The sequence below is a fragment of the Bipolaris victoriae genome, assembly GCF_000527765.1.
Source record: "Bipolaris victoriae FI3 unplaced genomic scaffold scaffold_186, whole genome shotgun sequence".
In the NCBI taxonomy this organism is placed as follows: Eukaryota; Fungi; Ascomycota; class Dothideomycetes; order Pleosporales; family Pleosporaceae; genus Bipolaris; species Bipolaris victoriae.
Genome location: NW_014575206.1, coordinates 11834 through 31281, shown reverse-complemented (window position 1 = coordinate 31281; position 19448 = coordinate 11834). Strand labels below are relative to the sequence as shown.

At 47.1% G+C, this 19448-nt stretch overlaps 8 protein-coding genes across 8 annotated transcripts; 4 read left to right on the top strand and 4 right to left on the bottom strand.

Moving 5' to 3' along the window:
- Positions 1–4196: 4196 nt before the first annotated feature.
- Positions 4197–6004, top strand: COCVIDRAFT_21085 (hypothetical protein; the record flags this gene model as incomplete). Its single annotated transcript, XM_014695002.1, has 2 exons — positions 4197–5860; positions 5893–6004. The coding sequence occupies 2 exons, from the start codon at positions 4197–4199 to the stop codon at positions 6002–6004; spliced, it is 1776 nt and encodes a 591-aa protein (XP_014550488.1).
- Positions 6005–6476: 472 nt separating this feature from the next.
- Positions 6477–6973, bottom strand: COCVIDRAFT_21084 (hypothetical protein; the record flags this gene model as incomplete). Its single annotated transcript, XM_014695001.1, has 2 exons — positions 6477–6842; positions 6896–6973. The coding sequence occupies 2 exons, from the start codon at positions 6971–6973 to the stop codon at positions 6477–6479; spliced, it is 444 nt and encodes a 147-aa protein (XP_014550487.1).
- Positions 6974–7647: 674 nt separating this feature from the next.
- Positions 7648–8217, top strand: COCVIDRAFT_21083 (hypothetical protein; the record flags this gene model as incomplete). Its single annotated transcript, XM_014695000.1, has 3 exons — positions 7648–7847; positions 7905–8027; positions 8088–8217. The coding sequence occupies 3 exons, from the start codon at positions 7648–7650 to the stop codon at positions 8215–8217; spliced, it is 453 nt and encodes a 150-aa protein (XP_014550486.1).
- A 453-nt stretch (positions 8218–8670) lies between these two features.
- On the bottom strand, positions 8671–10002 carry COCVIDRAFT_115348 (hypothetical protein; the record flags this gene model as incomplete). Its single annotated transcript, XM_014694999.1, has 1 exon — positions 8671–10002. The coding sequence occupies one exon, from the start codon at positions 10000–10002 to the stop codon at positions 8671–8673; it is 1332 nt and encodes a 443-aa protein (XP_014550485.1).
- Positions 10003–10748: 746 nt separating this feature from the next.
- Positions 10749–11608, bottom strand: COCVIDRAFT_115325 (hypothetical protein; the record flags this gene model as incomplete). The annotated part of the gene is made up of 4 exons (XM_014694998.1): positions 10749–10944; positions 10994–11100; positions 11156–11325; positions 11413–11608. The coding sequence occupies 4 exons, from the start codon at positions 11606–11608 to the stop codon at positions 10749–10751; spliced, it is 669 nt and encodes a 222-aa protein (XP_014550484.1).
- Positions 11609–12594: 986 nt separating this feature from the next.
- On the top strand, positions 12595–14321 carry COCVIDRAFT_31801 (hypothetical protein; the record flags this gene model as incomplete). The annotated part of the gene is made up of 5 exons (XM_014694997.1): positions 12595–12676; positions 12727–12789; positions 12838–12886; positions 12934–13015; positions 13059–14321. The coding sequence occupies 5 exons, from the start codon at positions 12595–12597 to the stop codon at positions 14319–14321; spliced, it is 1539 nt and encodes a 512-aa protein (XP_014550483.1).
- Positions 14322–14688: 367 nt separating this feature from the next.
- Positions 14689–16770, top strand: COCVIDRAFT_115338 (hypothetical protein; the record flags this gene model as incomplete). Its single annotated transcript, XM_014694996.1, has 1 exon — positions 14689–16770. The coding sequence occupies one exon, from the start codon at positions 14689–14691 to the stop codon at positions 16768–16770; it is 2082 nt and encodes a 693-aa protein (XP_014550482.1).
- Positions 16771–17051: 281 nt separating this feature from the next.
- Positions 17052–19136, bottom strand: COCVIDRAFT_31799 (GMC oxidoreductase; the record flags this gene model as incomplete). The annotated part of the gene is made up of 6 exons (XM_014694995.1): positions 17052–17299; positions 17358–17961; positions 18015–18551; positions 18605–18821; positions 18871–18990; positions 19075–19136. The coding sequence occupies 6 exons, from the start codon at positions 19134–19136 to the stop codon at positions 17052–17054; spliced, it is 1788 nt and encodes a 595-aa protein (XP_014550481.1).
- Positions 19137–19448: the final 312 nt, after the last annotated feature.

The window sequence follows — 19448 nt, the reverse complement described above, 5'->3', positions numbered from 1 at the left end:
TCTAGGCTTATAGATATAGCTAATATAGCTAATTCTTTACGCGCTAAGCGTAATCTAGACTAGATTAGCTAAAACTAGCTTAGTACGTTCGTTAAGCGCTGCTCTAAGCTTAAAGTAAAGTTTAATTATAAGTATAACTATAAGAGAGCTCTTTATAAAGATTCTAAGGCTATTTAAGACTAGTTTAGCCTAGTAGCTAATATAAAAGCTAAGTATAGAATCTAAAATAATAATATATATAACTTTAATAAAATAGACTTTATAATAAGCTAGATTACTTCTAGAGCTATTATTATAGCTTTAAAGAGATATAGATAGCCTAAGACTATCTAGCTAAGTAATAGAGAGTAGGCTATAGTTATCTAGGGTATTAACGCAACTAGATAGACGATTATACTCTTTATTATTTTTAAGGCGCGCTACTATCTCTCTAACTAGTATAAGGATAGTAATATACTCTAGAACTAGATTATTAGAGTTTCTAAAAATAGCTAAATAACTAATAAGCTTAGTCTTATATAGATAAAGTACTTTAATAAGTATATAAAGGTAAAGAAGATAAGTATCTACTATTTACTTATTATTAATAGCTATAAAAGCTATAACTTGCTAGATTTCTAAAAATACTATAAAGATAATACTATTATTACTATTTATATACTTTTATACTTATCTTACCTTTTATAGCCTTTTAATATAGGCTATTTTACCTCTTTAAAGTAGGTCTATAGATACTAAGTTAAATTACTTATATATACCTAGATTAGTTATATTATAAAATATAAGTTTCCTTTTTACTTTAAGTAGGCTTTTAATATATTATTTATAGCTAGTAACGTCTAAGAAGACTTTTAAAGTACTAGATTAGTTTTATTTAACCTAGAATAGGTTATATCTTCTCTTAATATTTAGTTATATACTCTATTACTCTTATCTACTTATAACTAGCTCTAGATATTATAAATCTCTAGTAATACTCTAGAATTAGAGTTATAATTAATACTAGTAAAGTAGAGAATTTAAAAGTATATAGATAGTTTACTAGTATCTATAGTAGAGGCCTTTAAAAAGATCTTAAAGAGAGTAGCTATTATTACGTATAAGCTAGTATTAGTATAAAAGTAGATTACTAAGCTTAAAGTAGCTAATATAGCTACTACGCGACGAAAATTATATAAAAGAAAATAAGTTTAAGTAGAAAGAATCTTAATAGTTAAAGATAAGAAGCGCTTAGCTACTCTCTAGAACTTTAGTATATATAATAATAGAAAGAAGTTAAAGAAGTAGAAATATACTAAAGTAAGTAAACTATCTTAAAGGCTATATAGATAGTATAATAGAACTAGATATAATATATAAATATATAAGTAGGTAGTAAAAGTAGACTTAGATTAATATCTTATATTTCTTTACGCTATATAGGTCTAAAGTAGGCTATTTTAGGCTATAATATAGTAATTTTAGTAGAGTCTTAGTAAAAGTATTATACAAACCTATATATTATATAAACTTATAAAGTACGTTAAAGATAATTCTTTTATATATATTTCTCTACTTATTATATCTTATATAGCTTCTAAATATTAAATACTTCTTACTATTAATATATATATATAGTAATACTATATTAGTCTTAGTGTATAATTATTTCTACTATATTTAAAAAAAAAACTTTTATTAGTAACTTAATAAGCGTATTATAAGACTATTATACTAGAGAATAATAATTTAAAGCTTTAATATATTAGATCTACTTTATATAATTATTATAATATTTTATTATAACTTAATATTATATTATATATATTAACTTTAAAAGTATAAGAAATTATTAGATAGAAGCTAAAAATACTACGTAATATATATAATTTAGAGATATAAACTATACTTATCTAAAACTATATATAAATTTAGTTAAAGTCTTCTACTATCTTTTTTTAAAAGAAAATATAGTAGGTAAGTAAAAGCGTTTAATAGATTACTTATTAGGTAGTGTTAATATAGAAGAAAATAAACTATTTATAAAAAACTATTAAAGTATTAATAAAGTAAGAAACTTATAGGTAATACTATATATAGATAGAGAAATCTTAGATAGTTAGCTAGATAGTAAATTAGATTACGAAGATAGAGAGTAGTAGCTCTTATAAGAGTATAAAATCTATAAAAAGAGTATATAGTAAATAATACTATAGATATTATAGCTAAATTAGATATAACTTCTATAGATAATAAGTAGAATTAGAGAATATAAAAGATAGTAACGCGTTAAGAGAATAATATAATATTCTACTTACTACTAAAAATTATAGTAGTATAAAGTAGTGTTATTATAAAGATAAAGCGTAGTAGAAAAGCTACCTATTTAGTAGGGCTGCCCGCTTAGTAGTACAACACGTTATACTTAATAATTATCTTCTTTTTAAGCTTATTTAGATTTACTATTTTATACTAGTAATTCTTTTTTAAAGTCTATCTATTATATTATTAACTTATTATTAATAGAGTTATATTAAAGATAGCTATAGCGCGCTATAGAGAGAGATTTACGTCTTATTTAAGAGCTTAAAAAGTAAGCTGTGATTAATATATACTAAAGAGCTCTATTTACTATTATTATAACGATATTAGAGTAGAGTAGTAGTTTAAGTATAGTCTTAGTAAAAGTATTATATAAACCTGTGTGTTAAATAAATTTATAAGGTACGTTACTCTATTTTAAAATATCTTTTAAGAGGTTTAAAATATCTTCGTAGTATTGATAAACTATTTCTAATAGTTTAAAGTAGTGTCTTATTGACCTAATTTTCTTAGACTCTTATGTAATATTTTATTTTAACAATCGTTATTTTTTTAATATCTTATTTTAGTACGTTAGAGTATAACCTGCTATTCTTTTTGAGAATAATTAATCTAATACGCTATATAGTAAATAGAGAAAAAAGTTAAGCTATTATCAATATTATAATATAGCTCTTAAGTAGCTTACCGTTATATTATTACGTCTATAGAACTTCTAATAAGACTATACAATATAAGTAACTAGTTATTAGTTAAAATATGTTTTCTAGCAAACGCTTTCAATTACTATTAAGTTCTTAGCTTAAGACACTCTATTCAAGTATGCATCTCATAAGGCAGCTTATTCTTCCGCAGTAGGTGAATTAGCATGTTGTGAAAAGTAAACTATTACTCCAGCCTGTAGTTGCAGGAGGCCACAACGCCAACAAAGGTTCAACTCTTGCGAATAGCGAAGTGCAGGAGAATCAAATCGACTCGCTCGCGGTGACAGTCACTTGGTGTTGGATAGACGTTGAGACTCCGCGCACCAGCTGCAGGTACTATCTTGGTTTCCCGGTGAATGTCATGTACTACGGCGCCACTACCAAGAAAACAAGGACGCACCGCCAATCAAACACTCGATTGACCTGCGCGACGGCCGCAATGCAGCGTTTATCCTTTCCCCATATGATCAGGATTACATTCAGTTCATGTTCGTCTCATATATACTCTAACGACGTAGCCTCTTCATCGCCTGGAACATTTACGGAGCAGATCGCCAATTCGCCAGCGCCAACGACAAGCCCACTTTTATAGCGACGGAAGCAATGTCGCGCCGGATCTCTCTCTCAATAGTATTCACCCTTTAAAAGATTACTGTCCATCCTTCCACGGATCCCATCTACACTAATGCTGCAGTGGCTTAGCTGCCGCCGTGTTAAGAGACCTAGCAGTGAGAGCTAGGAAATAAGAATAGCAGACCGCAGACTGATGCCGGCTCCTTCGTTTTTATATCCGATTCGAAATGGGCTTCGATTTGATGTTTTGCCAGCCTAATACGCTGGGAGAAGTCAGAGGCTCCAGTACCCCCTGTGCAGGGTATTCAGCATGGTTTCGACGCGTATAAGGCACCCAGTCTGAGATGATCCTTCGTGGCTATGCCTAGCCAGCCAGCCAGTCAGTGCGCTGCTGTGTGACTTGGGGGCTAAATTGTAGGAGTATGGCAAGCAAGCGCTAGGAGGTTTGGGTCTCGTGTTTCATGTGTCTATTGGCTCACAAAAATGCTTGAGTACTAGAGCTACGCATTCTAAGTGGAGCGGAGATTTGGGGGCCAAAGCCACGTCTAACATTGTCCAGGCATATATAACAAAACTGCAACCTCACTTGACTTCGTAGATGGAGTTTTCCACGAAGCTATGACAAACAGCGCTCTCCATCTACTGGGAGGACCTAACTCGCAGCCTTACGGTCCAGTACCCGTGACGGAGGATCTCTCAACCCCCGAAACAGAGAAAGCTCCTGCCTATACAACCACAACACCTATTGTTCTTGGCCTGAAAAAGAGTTCCTCGCAATCATGGTCGGCTGCGCAGATTGCCCTGACGCTGGCGATTCCACTTGTCGCACTCATCACATGGCTGGCATGCGTCCGAGCCAATCCGCGTATCTTCGACACGTTCGCGGGTGAGGAGATTGGAGGCCGACTCAGCCAAGCACAGGCAAAAGCGATTGATGTAATCACAGGTGCGATACTAGCGCCCATGTTCATGGCAGCTGTAAACTATGTGTGGTTTGCAAGCGCTCGCGTTTCCGTTGTGAACGAACAACAATCGAAACCAGTTCCACTTCGCACGCTGGTAGCTGCCAGCGGTACGTCGGGCGGGAATTACGACCTTTTCCATCTTCGCAACCTGCTTCTCGGCAAGACCTGGTCACTCGTAACCTTTGCTCTCCTGACCATTCTGTCCGCCGTGTCCAGAACAGCGTTGAGTAATGTTATTGCGTACGAGGCATTTTCTGAACTCAGTTCTTCAAAGACTTTGGCTGCTTTACGACTGCAGACCGACGCTGTCGTCAACGCCGACCTCGGAATGGACAATAATCTCAAATTGCGTTTGTACGACTTCAACATGTCTCAGAACGCCCAAGTTGCAAAGGACATGATGAGCCTTCTGACCGACCTATCCTACCAAGATGCCGGCTCGAAGCTAACCAATGGTACCTACGTGGGCGTCAACGCAACAACTCAATCGCTAAGATCTCTGCCGCCGTCCATTTCCAAGCTAGAGAACATACCAGCCTACCGAATCTCGGTTGACTGCACCCCCGACTTGCCATTGTCAGTATCCGTCATGCAGCCCCTAGGCCCGCTCAACACACAGATCGGGCTCATGCTCAATACGACCACCAAGTCAAACAACACTATATTCCAAGCCAACTACCCAGGCGTACCAGACAACATCCGGACCGGCGACGGCGACAGCTACACATACGCTGCATTTTCTCTGGGCTACCGTGAGGCGTACCTTGGTCACTTGGAACGGTTCGACTTGTCCAACAGTACGACTCAGTCTCAATACGGCGACTTGGGCTACCGCGCCTTCAACATGAGCCAATGGGGATTCAACGGAACGCAAGATATCATGTCCATCAGCGGGTTGCGATGCGTCCTGTACCGCGAACAAGGACTCGCCAACTCGACTCGGGTCCCAAGCAACGATTCAAGCATCAGCGGCTGGACAATTGACACCACCTCCTTTCCCGCCTCACAGGAAAAGGCCATCGTTCCTTCTCTCCTCGCCAAGTTCCAATGGAGCAACTTCAACTTTCATGCCCCCGGATCCGTGATTCCTGGTCTTGGGCCGGCGCTCAACAAAATGTATGCTGAAGAAGTGGACGAGTGGGGGACCAAAGCCAACGACACTTTTACCAACTTTGCCCTTAACTTTCTCTACGCTTCGGGCGAAACGCAGCGTATTATATACGAGGTAGCAGCGTCCAGTAACAATGCTTCACGCAATCGTCCCGAATACACAATCAATGTCCCCGCATTAGAAATGCAGCAACAGTACCGTATCACGTACGTGCCAAGTATACTTCTCGTGGGTCTAGTGTGTTTGGTCGGAGCGGCTGCTATTACGGGGATTATGGCACTTTATACGCGGAAGACTCTCTCGGCAAGAGCTCATCGCCAGGTCGACGTTACCAGGCTTCTGCTGGATAGTGTGGTGGGACTGGGCGGTGAGGCGAAGGACTTAGCAAGAATAGCGCAGAGAGGGAACGATGAATTGGATGCTTGGGCGGCTGGTTACAAGATCAGATACACGAGCATGGGTGATGACGATGGGTCTGTACAGGTTGTGCTAGAGAAGACGCATTCTTAGTAAAGACTCAAATGGAGGGAGTAAGATGGAAATGAGAGAAGCAGTCAAGTTATTCAGAACGGAAGATGGGTTTCATATATCTACTATGTTTTTTCAATTCTTTGATCCATGGTCTTCGTAGCTGTTGGCGTTGGCACGTCTCGGAAAGCGCAAAGTTGGCGAGGAACATTCAACCCCCAAATTCAAGAGCAGTCCCAAAAACAAGCACAGAAACGGTTGATCTAGAAGGAGTATGTACGATCCGTACATCATTCGTCCAGTCGAAACCACGATACGTCTGTTTGACCACCGATCAGTACCACTTACATGCGTTCACTCCATCTCATCGCTCCCAGCAGCGTTGCAACCCTTCCTTTTCGCCCACACCATCATCACCACCACCACGTTATTTATCCTCAGCGCCTCAAGCTGCGTATAATGTACCCTACCTCTCTCCCTCAAATGCCGTTGTGTACCCCCAAACCTTTCATCCACCATATCCAAACTCCTCGGCATACTTTCTCTCTTTGCACCTACCATTCGCAGCGCCGCCTGCCTCCCTTTCTCCATCATCTTGGGCGACACACTATCGAACTGCACTTGGCCCTCTTCTCCTCTTTGTACAATCCTTGCCACGTCTTCGCGCGACAGCGTCTTCCTCACCATTTCCGACCCTGCGTACTTTCCAAACGTCAAAATCTGCAACAGGCGTGCCACAATGGTATCGCTGATGTGCTCGGGTACCGGCTCACAGGGCTGCTATTCGGTTGCAATGTCGTCGCACGGAAAGTCGAGTAAGTCGAATAGCAGGCCGAAGAAGATGCCGGCATTGTCTTTGTTCACAGTAGACAGATATGTAGACAAGATGTATTGCATCTAATTATAGAGAAATTAAGTCTGAATATTACGTAGGTGGTTCGTATTCTCTAGTTGACTACTATACTAGTCTGTACCTAGAGTACGTACATGCCCGTGAGCCTCGGCAACTCTACTATTGCAACATTACACCCCTGCATGTCGCGACCCCAATCGTTCAGCTATGTTCTTGTTCATGGAGATCTAAATATCTCGAAATGGAATGCATGCCGCATGCTCGTGATGCGGCTGTACGCTTCCGCAAATTGCTGATATATAACTGGGTAAGCGATCATGCTGGGTGGACAGGACCGAATACTCGGCCGTTCAGGATATATCGTGTGATGAGACTAAGAACAGATGGGAACCGTTCCAACCGCGTAGTCTATGGCGCTTGCACTCCATATGGCAGGAACCTCCGTCTTGAGAATGCTTCCAGGTATTCTAGCTACCGGCTCTGCGGGGTAAGATCAACTACTTGCCGAGTGTAGATCTGCATCAAATCTCCGTTGAAAATACGATCTTTAGCTCATTTCATTTCCACTATAAAAGTCTGATTTCCAGTAGCTAAAAGAGTCCTGCGGAGACAATCGGCAGTACAATCATCGCCAACGCTGAAAATTGTCTCTCTACAGAGCCACCACCCAGCATGTATCTGCTCAGTCTCTGTCTCACTGCTCTCTTAGCAATGGGAGCGTCTGCAGCTCCTCGCCTGGAAAAACGTCAAATATCGTGTCTCAGGGTGGGCGCCACGGCAACAGCAACATGGACTAACGCGGCCGGTCAGACCTGTCGCTGGACTGGCATCGTAGGCAGCAACTTCGGCACAAACAACGCAAACGGCGGAGAGTAGGCAGTCCAGTCCTCGGACATATTCATCCATACAGTAACTGACATGATCCATAGTTATAGTTGTAACGGCCGGTGCGGAGCAGGCTGCTCAGGCGCTGCACTTGGCAACGTATATACACAGGATTGCTTTTCGCATGATGTGTGTTCTTGGTTCAACAATGCGAGTGGTGGTGCGAGGTAAGTTGTTACAAGGAGAAGAATGATTGGAAAAGGTCCGTTACTAACATGGTACCCCAGTGATCCGAACTGCGGTGCAGCGTTCAATGCAGCAGTTGATGATACGGTTAGTGGTGCGTTGAGGGGCTGTGGACAAACGAACCCGACGAATGCTGCTGTGAGACCTAGTACTAGTCCGACATGCTTATAGCGAGTTAGTAATGGGATATGTTCGGAGAGATCCAACAACAAACTTGATTTTTGGAAATACCCCAGGAATTGACGGCTGAATATGTGTCGCTATCATCCATCGTTCAGACAAACACTCAACTCTCTAAATGCGAAGACCAACATGCATATGAGCTTCGACATTCACAACTCTTGGTAGAAGCACAGTCGGTGCATCACGGTCTCACAACAGAGAAATCGTGGATGTGGAAGCTACTCGCTGAACTTTAACTCTGGGTGATGATACTACTTACCACTAGTAGTACTTAGTAGTACTTAGTAGTAAGTAACACAATATGCAACTTCAAACGACAATTTATCAATATCAAACATCGGGTAACTGTATTGTCATGAGAGACATGATAGAATCAGCCATGGAAACTGATTTAAACCAATCGCTCTCTGAAGCGTCAGCAGAAAAGACCCGAGCGACTTCTTACACAGCCCCCGCTCCTGCCTCGGGCATCTGCGCTCCTTCTTGTCCAGCCTGCGCCTTCTCCCTGCCATTTGTTTCTTGTGTCGCTTCACCACTCGCCAGTGCCTTGAAAGCACCCAACAAGTCGTTTTTCAGATCTTCCCAGCTTTCCACGCCCACACTGACACGCAACAATCTCTCGTCCACCTCAGTATCGCTCATCCTCCTCCACTCGATCAAGCTCTCCACACCACCCAAGCTAGTAGCGTGATGGAAGAGCCGGAGGTGTGATGGGAGGGTACGGGCCTGTTTCGCCTCCTTCATGTAGATGCTGAAGACGGGACCGAAGCCATTGGGCATCTGCTGCTTGAGCCAGGACATGTCGGAGGTCTGGAGCGATGCGTGCTTGACTTTACTGACAACTTTCTTGACAGCTTCCGCATCTTCTCCCTTGCCATTGAGCGAATCATTCAGCCAGCGAACGAGGTTGTCGGCATTGGAAGACTGCCGCTGCACACGCAAGTCCAAGGTCCGCAGACTACGCACGCCGAGCCAACTTTCCAGATTACCAAGTACAGCTCCGAGGAAGATGCGCTCCGCGCGTAATGTCTTTGCCCGCTTCAGGCCTTCAGGTCCGGCAGATGTAGCAAGAACACCGCAAAGCATATCGCTGTGGCCGCCGATATATTTTGTTCCACTGTGCATGACAATATCGGCACCCCATTTGAATGCATCTTGGAGGCCTGGGGGTGCAAAAGTCGCGTCGACACTTAGCAATGCTCCTCTTGCGTGTGCTCGCTTTGCATACTTTGCAATTTCAAAGGCCTCGCCTGTGGGGTTTAGAGGAGTCTCCAGATGAACAAGATCGCCATTGCCCAAGCCAACAGCATCCCAGGCTGATTCGTCGGCGTGGAGATCGACTGTCTTGACGCCGTGCATCTTCTTGTGCAGGTCAATCACTCCGTGGCAGCCATGGTACCCCCCACTGATAGCCACAACCTTGGGAACAACACTGACCAGCAATGAATGAAAGGCACTCAGTCCGCTCGTATAACTGACGACGTGGTTCGCAAGGCCGCTGCTTCCATCCAATTCGCTGTCAGTAGCATCGGGGTACATCAAAGGCGCTAATATGGTCTCTAGACGGTTGGTAGTGGCCGATGCGAGACGCGAGTACACGAGCGGTGTTTGCAGATCCACGAATTCGCCCTCATCGGGAGCAGGCTGTAGCTTGTCTGGGTTGCGAGGATAGCGAAACGTAGTGGACGTATGGATTGGCGGGGCAACATCGGTGAGAGCGTTGATGCGATCGTCGGCATGGATGCCATAAGTCGAGGCGTGATATGAAGGCATTGCCGTGCTATTGAATAAGTATTTCACCAACAATGAAACCGAGTGGAACCGAGATTTCGGTCAGGAGGCCTTCAGCCCGTCGTTGAATCCGGTGTCGAGCGTAACGACCGCGGGGTCGAGATTCCTTTATGTCAAGGCCAACGATGTCAAGGTGACTATTTTTATAAAATGTCGATATCGCGCCCTATGCGGCAGAATTGCGGACCACGCATACTAGATTAGCCATATCCGCCACTACAGTGGAGCTACATCCAACAATTCCATACTAACCAGATGCAGGGCCGCCATGCTGTTGGGTAACTTGTAACACGTGGGGAGCTTGAAGCAGCAGCGGCTATGCGAATCCTGTGTGGTAGCATTGGAGTGGGTACCTTGTTCGCTCAATGTCTCCCTTCACACTCTACGTGCGCTCGGGACTCTCATACACATCTGTCAAGAGCAGCTGCGTCTCGTACATTTTACGTCGCGAACACCACGCCGAGATGATGACGAGTGCGGGGTAGTAAAACTGCCCCGCACTCGCGACAAAATTTATCCCGAAGAACGGATGCGCTGAGACTTGGGGGGACCATATACTACTAGGTAGGGCCAAAGAGGTCAAATAGCAACTTCTGGATCATATGTCATTCCATTCATAGCTATCGGGTTGATCGTACACTTTCATCGACGATGCCTATTTCAGAAGCAAAGGTCTATTTCGAGCAATCTCAAGTCCTCACCAGCCCATTACAACCTACTCCACACGCCTACTGGATGCCAGCAGCAACAATGGTAGGTGGCTTGCTCTTGTCCTTGATAGCACCGCTGTCAGATCCGCATGCCTCGATAGCTCGGACAACCTTGTACGACTCGACATCGCCATCAGGGACGCCGCCGAATACGACGTGCTTGCCGTCGAGCCATGAGGTGATGACGGTGGTGATGAAGAACTGGGAACCGTTGCTGTAATCTGTCAGCTCCATCCTGGTATACAAATGTGCCGGTGACATACGTGTTGGGACCGGCGTTGGCCATGGAGAGGAGGAAGGGTCGGTCGTGCTGAAGCTTGAAGTTCTCGTCGGCGAACTTGTCGCCGTAGATGGACTTGCCTCCGGTGCCCTGCATTGTAACATGTCAATCAGCTGCTTCCGAGTACACCCAGTCAGACACGTACGTTGCCGCGGGTGAAGTCGCCACCTTGGAGCATGAAGTTGGGGATCACGCGATGGAATTTGGAGCCCTTGTAGCCGAAGCCCTTCTCGCCAGTGCAGAGGGCGCGGAAGTTTTCGGCAGTCTTGGGAACTACATCGTCGAAAAGGTCAAAGTTGATGCGACCAGACTGTTCTAGAGTGCGATGGTCAGTGAGTGATAAGACACTTGGGCGGTTTGCGCAAAGAGTTGTGCCGCCGACTGGGGTGCAGGAGTAGCTACCTTCGACCTGGCCGACCTTTGTGACCTTTCCAGTGTTGTCAACCTCGACGACGGGGCCCTTCCAGGTGCAATCGAAGTAAGCTTTGATGGCCATGTTGTATGCCGAAGGAGTGAAGAAGCGTTTATGGACAGAGGCGCGGAATTGAGGAGCTGCACGGAAAGCAGATAGAGCAGAGGCTCGAGGTAGGTGGGGCATGATGCAGACGCGGGGTGTAGCGTCTAACCTGAATGGTAGTCAGTGCCATGTGCCTTGGCGGTGAATCGTGGTGAGATAACAGCAGCGTGTTTGCCTGTGACGCAACATGTGCGTGGCACCTTGAGGCTGAAGTGCAGTGAGGGTGAATAGATAGGGTGCTGTCTTACCGTAGCTATTCTTCTCCAAACGGACGACCAGCGGCTCTTGCGACTGCGCACTCAACGGCTGCGCGCGGGGGCGGTAAATATGCAGTGACAGTGCTCAATGGCACGGCTATGCAATCAGACGTGTGAAAAAGAGACAAATATAGTACAGGTGGTGGCACAGACTGATGCGAAGTCGCTGGCGGAGCAGGCGAATGGCAGATGGGATAGAAAACTTTGGATAGTACTTACCTCAAGCTTAAGCACAAACCGCCCACTTTGGCGCGTTGCCCGATTCGGCGGATCCATGGATCGCTCTACTTAAGTAATACCACTACCCTTCAGAGCCCATCTGTTTACTGGTGCATCTCGTCCAGACAGCCACCCGCTGCAGACGGGCCGCTTGTTTCTGCCACAGCCATGTGCGAAGCAGAGTCTGCGGTCGTTGCGTCTCTGCATCACTGCATTCATGGATAAACTTACTTGGGTTCGTGCTGGGAAGCGATGTGGAGAGAGAGAGGGAGAGAGAGCCAAGCGCTTGTCACGTGTGTGCATGGAGCAACCTCAGAGGCCATTCGGCCATAAAACGGGACTGGGCCAGACAGGGCAAATGGGCATATAATCAGTTTCAGGGTCTGCACATGGGCTTATGCTGCTTGCGCGAGTCTCCAAAAGCTCGCCTCGCCTCGTTGAACCCTCTGTGACATCCTCGCCCCTACCGGCGTTTGCAAGGGCGCTCTCGGGGGTCCGCTGCCGAGCCCATCAGTACCCAAGCTGCCTCCCCCATACCAGCACACCCACGTCGACAAACAACCCCCAACAACGCGCCCAATACCCACAGTCATGGATCTGAGCAGCTTGAAAGACCAAGTGAGCAATCTCACGCTCTACGACCTCAAGGCCGGATTCCGCAAAGCCCAAAATGGTATGCCCATCAGAGAGAAGCCAGCTGGCCATCGCTGACATGCTGCTTAGCCGTCATGAACTACACTGAGATGGAGGCCAAGGTGCGCGAGGCTACAAACAACGAACCATGGGGTAAGCAGCCTGTGCGCATCCTATGAGCGGTTGCTAATGGCCAGCAAGGCGCCTCGTCGACTGCATTACAAGAGATTGCCAATGCGACGTTCAACTAGTACGTCTTGCTCATCAGAGGCCCGAAGAGTGTTGCTGACAGCGCAGCCAACTACTCAATGAGATCATGCCCATGATCTACAAGCGTTTCACGGAAAAGGCTTCGGAAGAGTGGCGACAGATCTACAAGGTACTTCCGACGCTCAATGGCACCACGCAAGCTGACAGTCTAGGCTTTGCAACTTCTCGAATACCTGATCAAACACGGCTCGGAGCGAGTAATTGATGATGCCCGTTCTCATGTGTCACTGCTCAAGATGCTGCGACAGTTCCACTACATCGACCAGAACGGCAAAGATCAGGGCATTAATGTACGGAACCGCGCCAAAGAACTGGCCGAGCTCCTCAGCGATGTCGACCGTATCCGAACCGAGCGCAAGAAGGCCCGCGCGAACCGGAACAAGTTTGGCGGCGTCGAAGGTGGAGCGGGCATGGGCGGCTTCTCGGGAAGTGGAGGCTTCTCTGGGGGCAGTGGAGGCAGCAGATATGGTGGTTTTGGTAGCGAGTCGGCAGACTATGGTGGTTACAGAGGAGAGGTCTATGGAGATGGTGGTGGCTTCGGGGGCAATCAGTCAGGCTTCGCGGACACACAACAGCGACGGGAGCGATTCGACGAGTACGATGAGTACGACGAAGGTGAGAGCGCAAGCCCTGCGCCTGCACGAAGAAAAGAACCCGCAGCAAGCCGAAAAGAGGTCAAGAAGGAGGAGCCAAAGGCGAAGGCGCCAGAGCCAGTGGTCGATCTGCTGGCTTGGGATGATGAGCCTGCGCCAGCCTCAACCTCCGCTGGCAAGAAGCCTGTTACCGCTGCAAATGACGACTTTGGAGACGACGATGATTTCGACGACTTCCAGTCTGCAGCACCCGCGGTACCCGCAGCCAAGCCAGCTGCTGCGGCTTTCAACATGGCCCCTCCAGCGTCTACGTCCACCATCACTTCCTCGACCCAATTCGCCGCACCACAAGCTCAGTCTGCTTCACAGAACAACAACTTGAGCAACTTGTTTGCTACGGTCTCGCCACCACCTGCTGTAAACAAAATGAGCAGTCCACCATCTGTGGTTTCGCCCATCTCCCAGCCGCCCCAGCCATCCGGATACCAAGCAACAGGTCCAAACTACTTCACATCTGTACCTCAGCCCGCCCCTCAGTCAGGAGCCTCGACACCTTCTGCCATGTCCTCGGGCAGCCGCATTGGAGGTGGAGCTGCTCCCAAGAAAGCTGGAGGCGACGCCTTCGCCTCGTTGCTTGGTGGGGTTGCACCTAAGAAGGCTTCTACGCCCACGCAAAAGGTCACTATGGGTGATTTGGCCAAACAGAAGACGTCCCAAGGGCTATGGGGAGCTCCTGCATCTTCTGCTTCTAGCACGCCTGCTGCCCAAACACCACAGTCGGGCTCTAAGCCTAGCGGTGCCCTAGGTGACTTGTTGGGGTGAGCGATGCCATGGTATGTATGCATCATTCATGCACGACTGGCGTTGGGGGTACAAAATGGGGGCGCACTGCAACAGGGTAGTAAAGTTGATACTGTAGACCATTGAAATGCACAACGATCCGATTTTCCATGGCAATTGGCTTGCAAGCCCATGATGAATGAAGTCTTGAGTGTGTACCGCACAGAGCCTACGTTGCGTGCCATGTTGGTTCCCCGCAAATGCGGCGACTCTATTGGCTGCAGCAATGCCGTACCCCCCTGCGCACCTAGTAGTATTTCGAGCCTACCCTGCTGCAGCCAGGATCCATTCTGAGGCACAACATGGGAAACAACAGCCTCATCTCTTCTCGCTGTCCGAGCATGCTTCAATGCAGATCTCGAGATTTCTTGTTCGCATCGCATTGCTGCTGCTTCCTGTAGCTTTCATCGGCACAACGTGGTTGTACTTGTACCCAATCTTCCATGGCTGCGCGTTCCCTACTCCACCGTCCACACATCCGCAGCCCCTTGCGCCCTTTCGGCTCCTGTCACTCGGTGACCCGCAACTCGAAGGCGACTCGTCGCTGCCTGACCCCAACGCCCTCGTATTTCCATCTATCGAGTTCCTTGTGACTGATCTGCGTGACGCGGAAGATTTTGCGGAGCGGATCGATATTGCAAAAGAAGCCGCAAGGGGGGCTGTAAAAAACGCGCGGACATGGCTAGAGGGAAAGAGAAAGGAAGTTGATCTTTGGGGAAACGATCGCTATCTGGCGCATATTGTTAGGAGCTTGCGGTGGTGGACTCAACCGACACACATCAGTGTGCTGGGAGACTTGCTTGGGAGCCAATGGGTTACTGATGGCGAGTTCAGTAAACGTGCGGGAAGATACTGGAATACCGTCATGAAGGGACTGGAGAAAGTGCCAGATGCCATCTTTGGTGTTGAGCCTGAGTCGCCCAAGGAGGAGACAACGGAGCCAGCTGTAGAGCAGAATGCGGAACAAGCAGAAGAAGGCATAGGCGGAGATTCCGAGACAGCAGAGCCGACTATGCAGCAAACTGTGCAACAAGAAGACAAAGGCGGAGATGAAGAGGCAGAAGCAGTACCCGATAAGGAAGCGAAACCGGAGCGAAAAGCATATTGGGGTGGCACAAAAGAAGTGCTTGGCGCAGACACAGATTGGGAGAAGCGCGTAATCAACATCGCAGGAAACCATGATGTTGGATATGCAGGAGATATCGATCAGTCACGCATTGACCGGTTCGAGCGAGCCTTTGGTAGCGTCAACTGGGACATATGGTTTACACTACCCGATGCACTGCGCTCCAACGAGACGGCCGATGTATCGAGACGACACCCCGACAGACCACCAACCCTCCGCCTTGTCGTCCTGAATTCCATGAACCTGGACACGCCTGCTTGGTCCCCAGATCTACAGACTGAAACGTACGACTTCTTGAATTATATCATCTCCAATTCACTTCCCGTCAATGACAAAACCCATGCGACCATCCTTCTCACGCACATTCCTCTGGAAAAGGAAGATGGCATATGCGTCGATAGTCCATACTTTGATTTTTTCGAAAGCGGACACGGACTGAAAGAGCAGAATATGCTTTCAGATCATTCTAGCAGAACAGTCTTGGAAAGTCTCTTTGGCATGAGCTGGAGGAGGTATGTCGCTGGTTTAGGAATGGGTAGAAGGGGCGTTATTGTCAATGGACATGATCACGCTGGTTGTGATGTCGTACATTACATCAGGCAACGCGGCGTCGAGGATACGTGTCAATCGGAAGCGATCATGGAGGAAGATGCATACTGGCTGACCAGGCCTGCTAACGAAACCATGATCGCCACACCAACGGAAATTGATGGCTCGGATCTCAATATAGTCGCTGCTAACGACACTATCGAGCAACACGCGGTGCATGATATAGACGCTGCGTCTGAAACTCCCACGGAGTCTTCTGAATCTACAGAAACGTCTACACCAGAGACTCCAACGCCGACATGGCGCGCCCGCCGCTTTCCGCACCGCCGTTACGAAATCACGCCCGATAATGAATGCACTGATATCAACGCCTCCCCTCACATCCGCGAGATCACACTGCGTAGTATGATGGGCGAGTACTCTGGTTACGCGGGTTTCCTATCTGCCTGGTTTGACGAACAAAAGGGTGAGAGGGGTGAATGGGTGTTTGAGTTTAGTACGTGCGGGCTTGGTGTACAACACTGGTGGTGGGGGATTCATATTGTGGATTTGGTGCTGGTCATTACTCTGCTTGGTGCTGTTGTTGCCCGAGTGGTGGAGCAGTTGGCAGTTGTGCAGAGTAGTGAAGAGAGAAAGAAGTCTGTGGGGCTGAATAAAAGTGACGTGAAATCCAATGACAAGGAGACTACTGTGTATAGTAGTAGTACAAGCGGTAGAACGGCTTCAGTTAGTGGAGTTACGAAGCGACGGATATAAAGTCGTTGGTTGCATCTGTTGATACTATCGGAATACGCCAGAGCATGCTTCGAACTATTTGTAAAGTGTGACTGAAGTGCTGAGAAGAGACCATTTTTAGAGAGTAGGTGAATTGCAACAGAGTATTGGTGAGTTGAATGATAAGGCTGGTGCTCAGGTCTCAGTGATGCAAAAAGTCGTGAGGGAGGTGATAGGGTAGAAAGGCGGTCCAGGCAATACAATCATGATTACACTGAGAAGAAGAGTACCTTTGTTGACCCCCAGTTTGTTGAAACAGGTATTCAAAGGCGCGACATCATTGCTCTACTTGCTGTGTGCTCCCCATCTCTTGCGTCCTCTCTAATCAACTCTGCAGCCCCCTCTCCAATCCCATATGCCACCATCTGCGTATGTCCATTATTTACCTTCGGTATTGACGAAACATCTGCAACACGCAGGTTACGAACGCCACGTACGCGGAGCCGAGAATCAAGAACCGCATTCGCATCATCTGATTTACCCATCGCGCAAGTGCCTGAAGCATGGTAACCTAGGCATAACTCGATTAGCTCCGGCCACTAAACAAACAAACATGCAACATGACTTACAGGTCGTAGCATGCTCCCGAACATACCCCTCCCACTCCTCTCTCTTCTTGTACTCGTGATGCCTCGACCCTGGCGGCCAACTCCCCTTAACCACACTCTTCGTCGCACCCCCCTCCATCACAATCTCATTCGCAAACCGACACGCCTCACTCATAACAAGCATATCAAGCGGATGCTCCAGGTACCTGTGATCCACCACCGGATTCTCCTGTGCATCTTTCGACCTGAGCTTCACACTGCCCCTGCTATGCTGGTTAAATAGCAACGCGCACATGGCAAAAGCGTGCTTGTTGTCTACAGGAAAGTCAGTGTATTGCTTAGGGTCCCCGTACATTTCCGTGTTCCAGAACTCGACGTTGGGTTGTGTGGGTAGCAAGCCCATGGGGTCGCGGCCCGGTAGGCGGGGGGCGCTGGTCCAGAGGGGTGAGGAGGCGAGGCGCGAGTCAAGGCGGGCCCAGCTGAAGATGCCAAAGGGGAAGGTGGAGAGGACGCCGGTTTTCTTGTCTTTCCAAAGTTGGTAGGTGGCTTCTATGGCGTTGCCATGGTGGGCGAGGTGGTCGTTTGTTAGGTTTGGGGGGGAGACTTCATAGAAGATGAAGCAGAGCTGAGGGTTTGTGGGTTAGTAGATTTATACTTTACATAGTGATGGGAACATACGACGTGGTCCATGAGGTTCTTGCCGACACCGGGAAGATTGACGAGGCAGTCAATCTTGTGTTCTTCTAATTGGTCTTTTGGTCCGATTCCTGAACGCATAAGGATTGTTGGACTGCAGTATGCACCTGCTGCGATTATGACTTCTTTTTTCGCTCGGTACTCGATCTTTTGGCCAGTTTTTGAAATAGTGGAAACGCCCGTTGCAGTAAGCTCGTCCCTGTCTTGACTCAGAGTAACCTTATCAACAGTCACCTCGGTTTTGATCGTGATGTTGTCTCGTTTTCGATCTTTGGTGATAAAATCGGCGGCCATGGTTCGAATGCCCTGATGCACCGTTCGCGGAACATCACCACATCCATGTGCTGTTTCTCCAGTGGAAAACATGTCGGGACGATATGGAAGTCCTTTTTCTATCAGGCTTTCCCGCACGAGTTCTGAAATGGGTGCTAGGTCGTGTGGCTCGGTGTGAAGGGGACCCGATGTTCCATGGACTGAAAGATCAGCTTTGTGCCAATCCTTCCCATGGAATGTTTCCGCCTAGTTGGAGGTCAGTTCATATCAGCCCTCGAGGTTGAATAGCATTCTCGCACCTTCTTCATATACTGGAACATCTTATCACCAGTCCACTCGTCCAAACCCCAGTCGTCATAATCTTGTTTCGTCCCGCGGATACACAAAGTACCATTGACGCCACTCGAACCGCCAAGAAAACGACCTCTGCTAACTTTGACTTGACGATTGTCGATCTTTTCCATGGGTTCCGTAACAATGTTCCAATCCGTCTCGCTGTCGAAGTTGTTGCTCCATCTGCATGCCGACTCAGCAAAACTTACCAGAAAGCAAGAGTTCAACTTACCCTCCTGCCATGTGAACATTTTCTAGATCTGCACTGTCCGGTCCTGCTTCCAATACCAGGACATTTACGTTGGGGTCTTCGGCAAGCCGGCCTGCTATCACGCAGCCAGACGTACCACCACTGACGATTGTAAGCTGATGTTTCCATTGCGGACTTTCCTATCTTGCGTATGTATCTCTATATGAAAATATAAAAGCCCCTTACCCACAGACTATGTAGTCGTAGACTTGTGTGGTATCAACCGAGTTGATTCGTTGAACAGACATGATGGCGGTAATGCCACCTCCAACGCAAGAGAAGATGAAAGACCGTTCACAAGCCAACCTTAGCTTTGTATCTATTTAATGACTGAGTTTTATACTCTGTTCAGTTTACAGCCCCATATGCCGCGGAAAGATGCCGCAGACCATTTGCACGTGATTATGCACGCCACAAGGACGATCTGCCGGCTATCCGTCCATGAACGGAAACTATAACAAGACTCAGCCAATGCCATCTACGGCGACTCAACTTTGTTGGAACGTTGACCGTGCATGTAAGTATGGACGTCAATACCTCTATGTCCACTACAGAGTGTC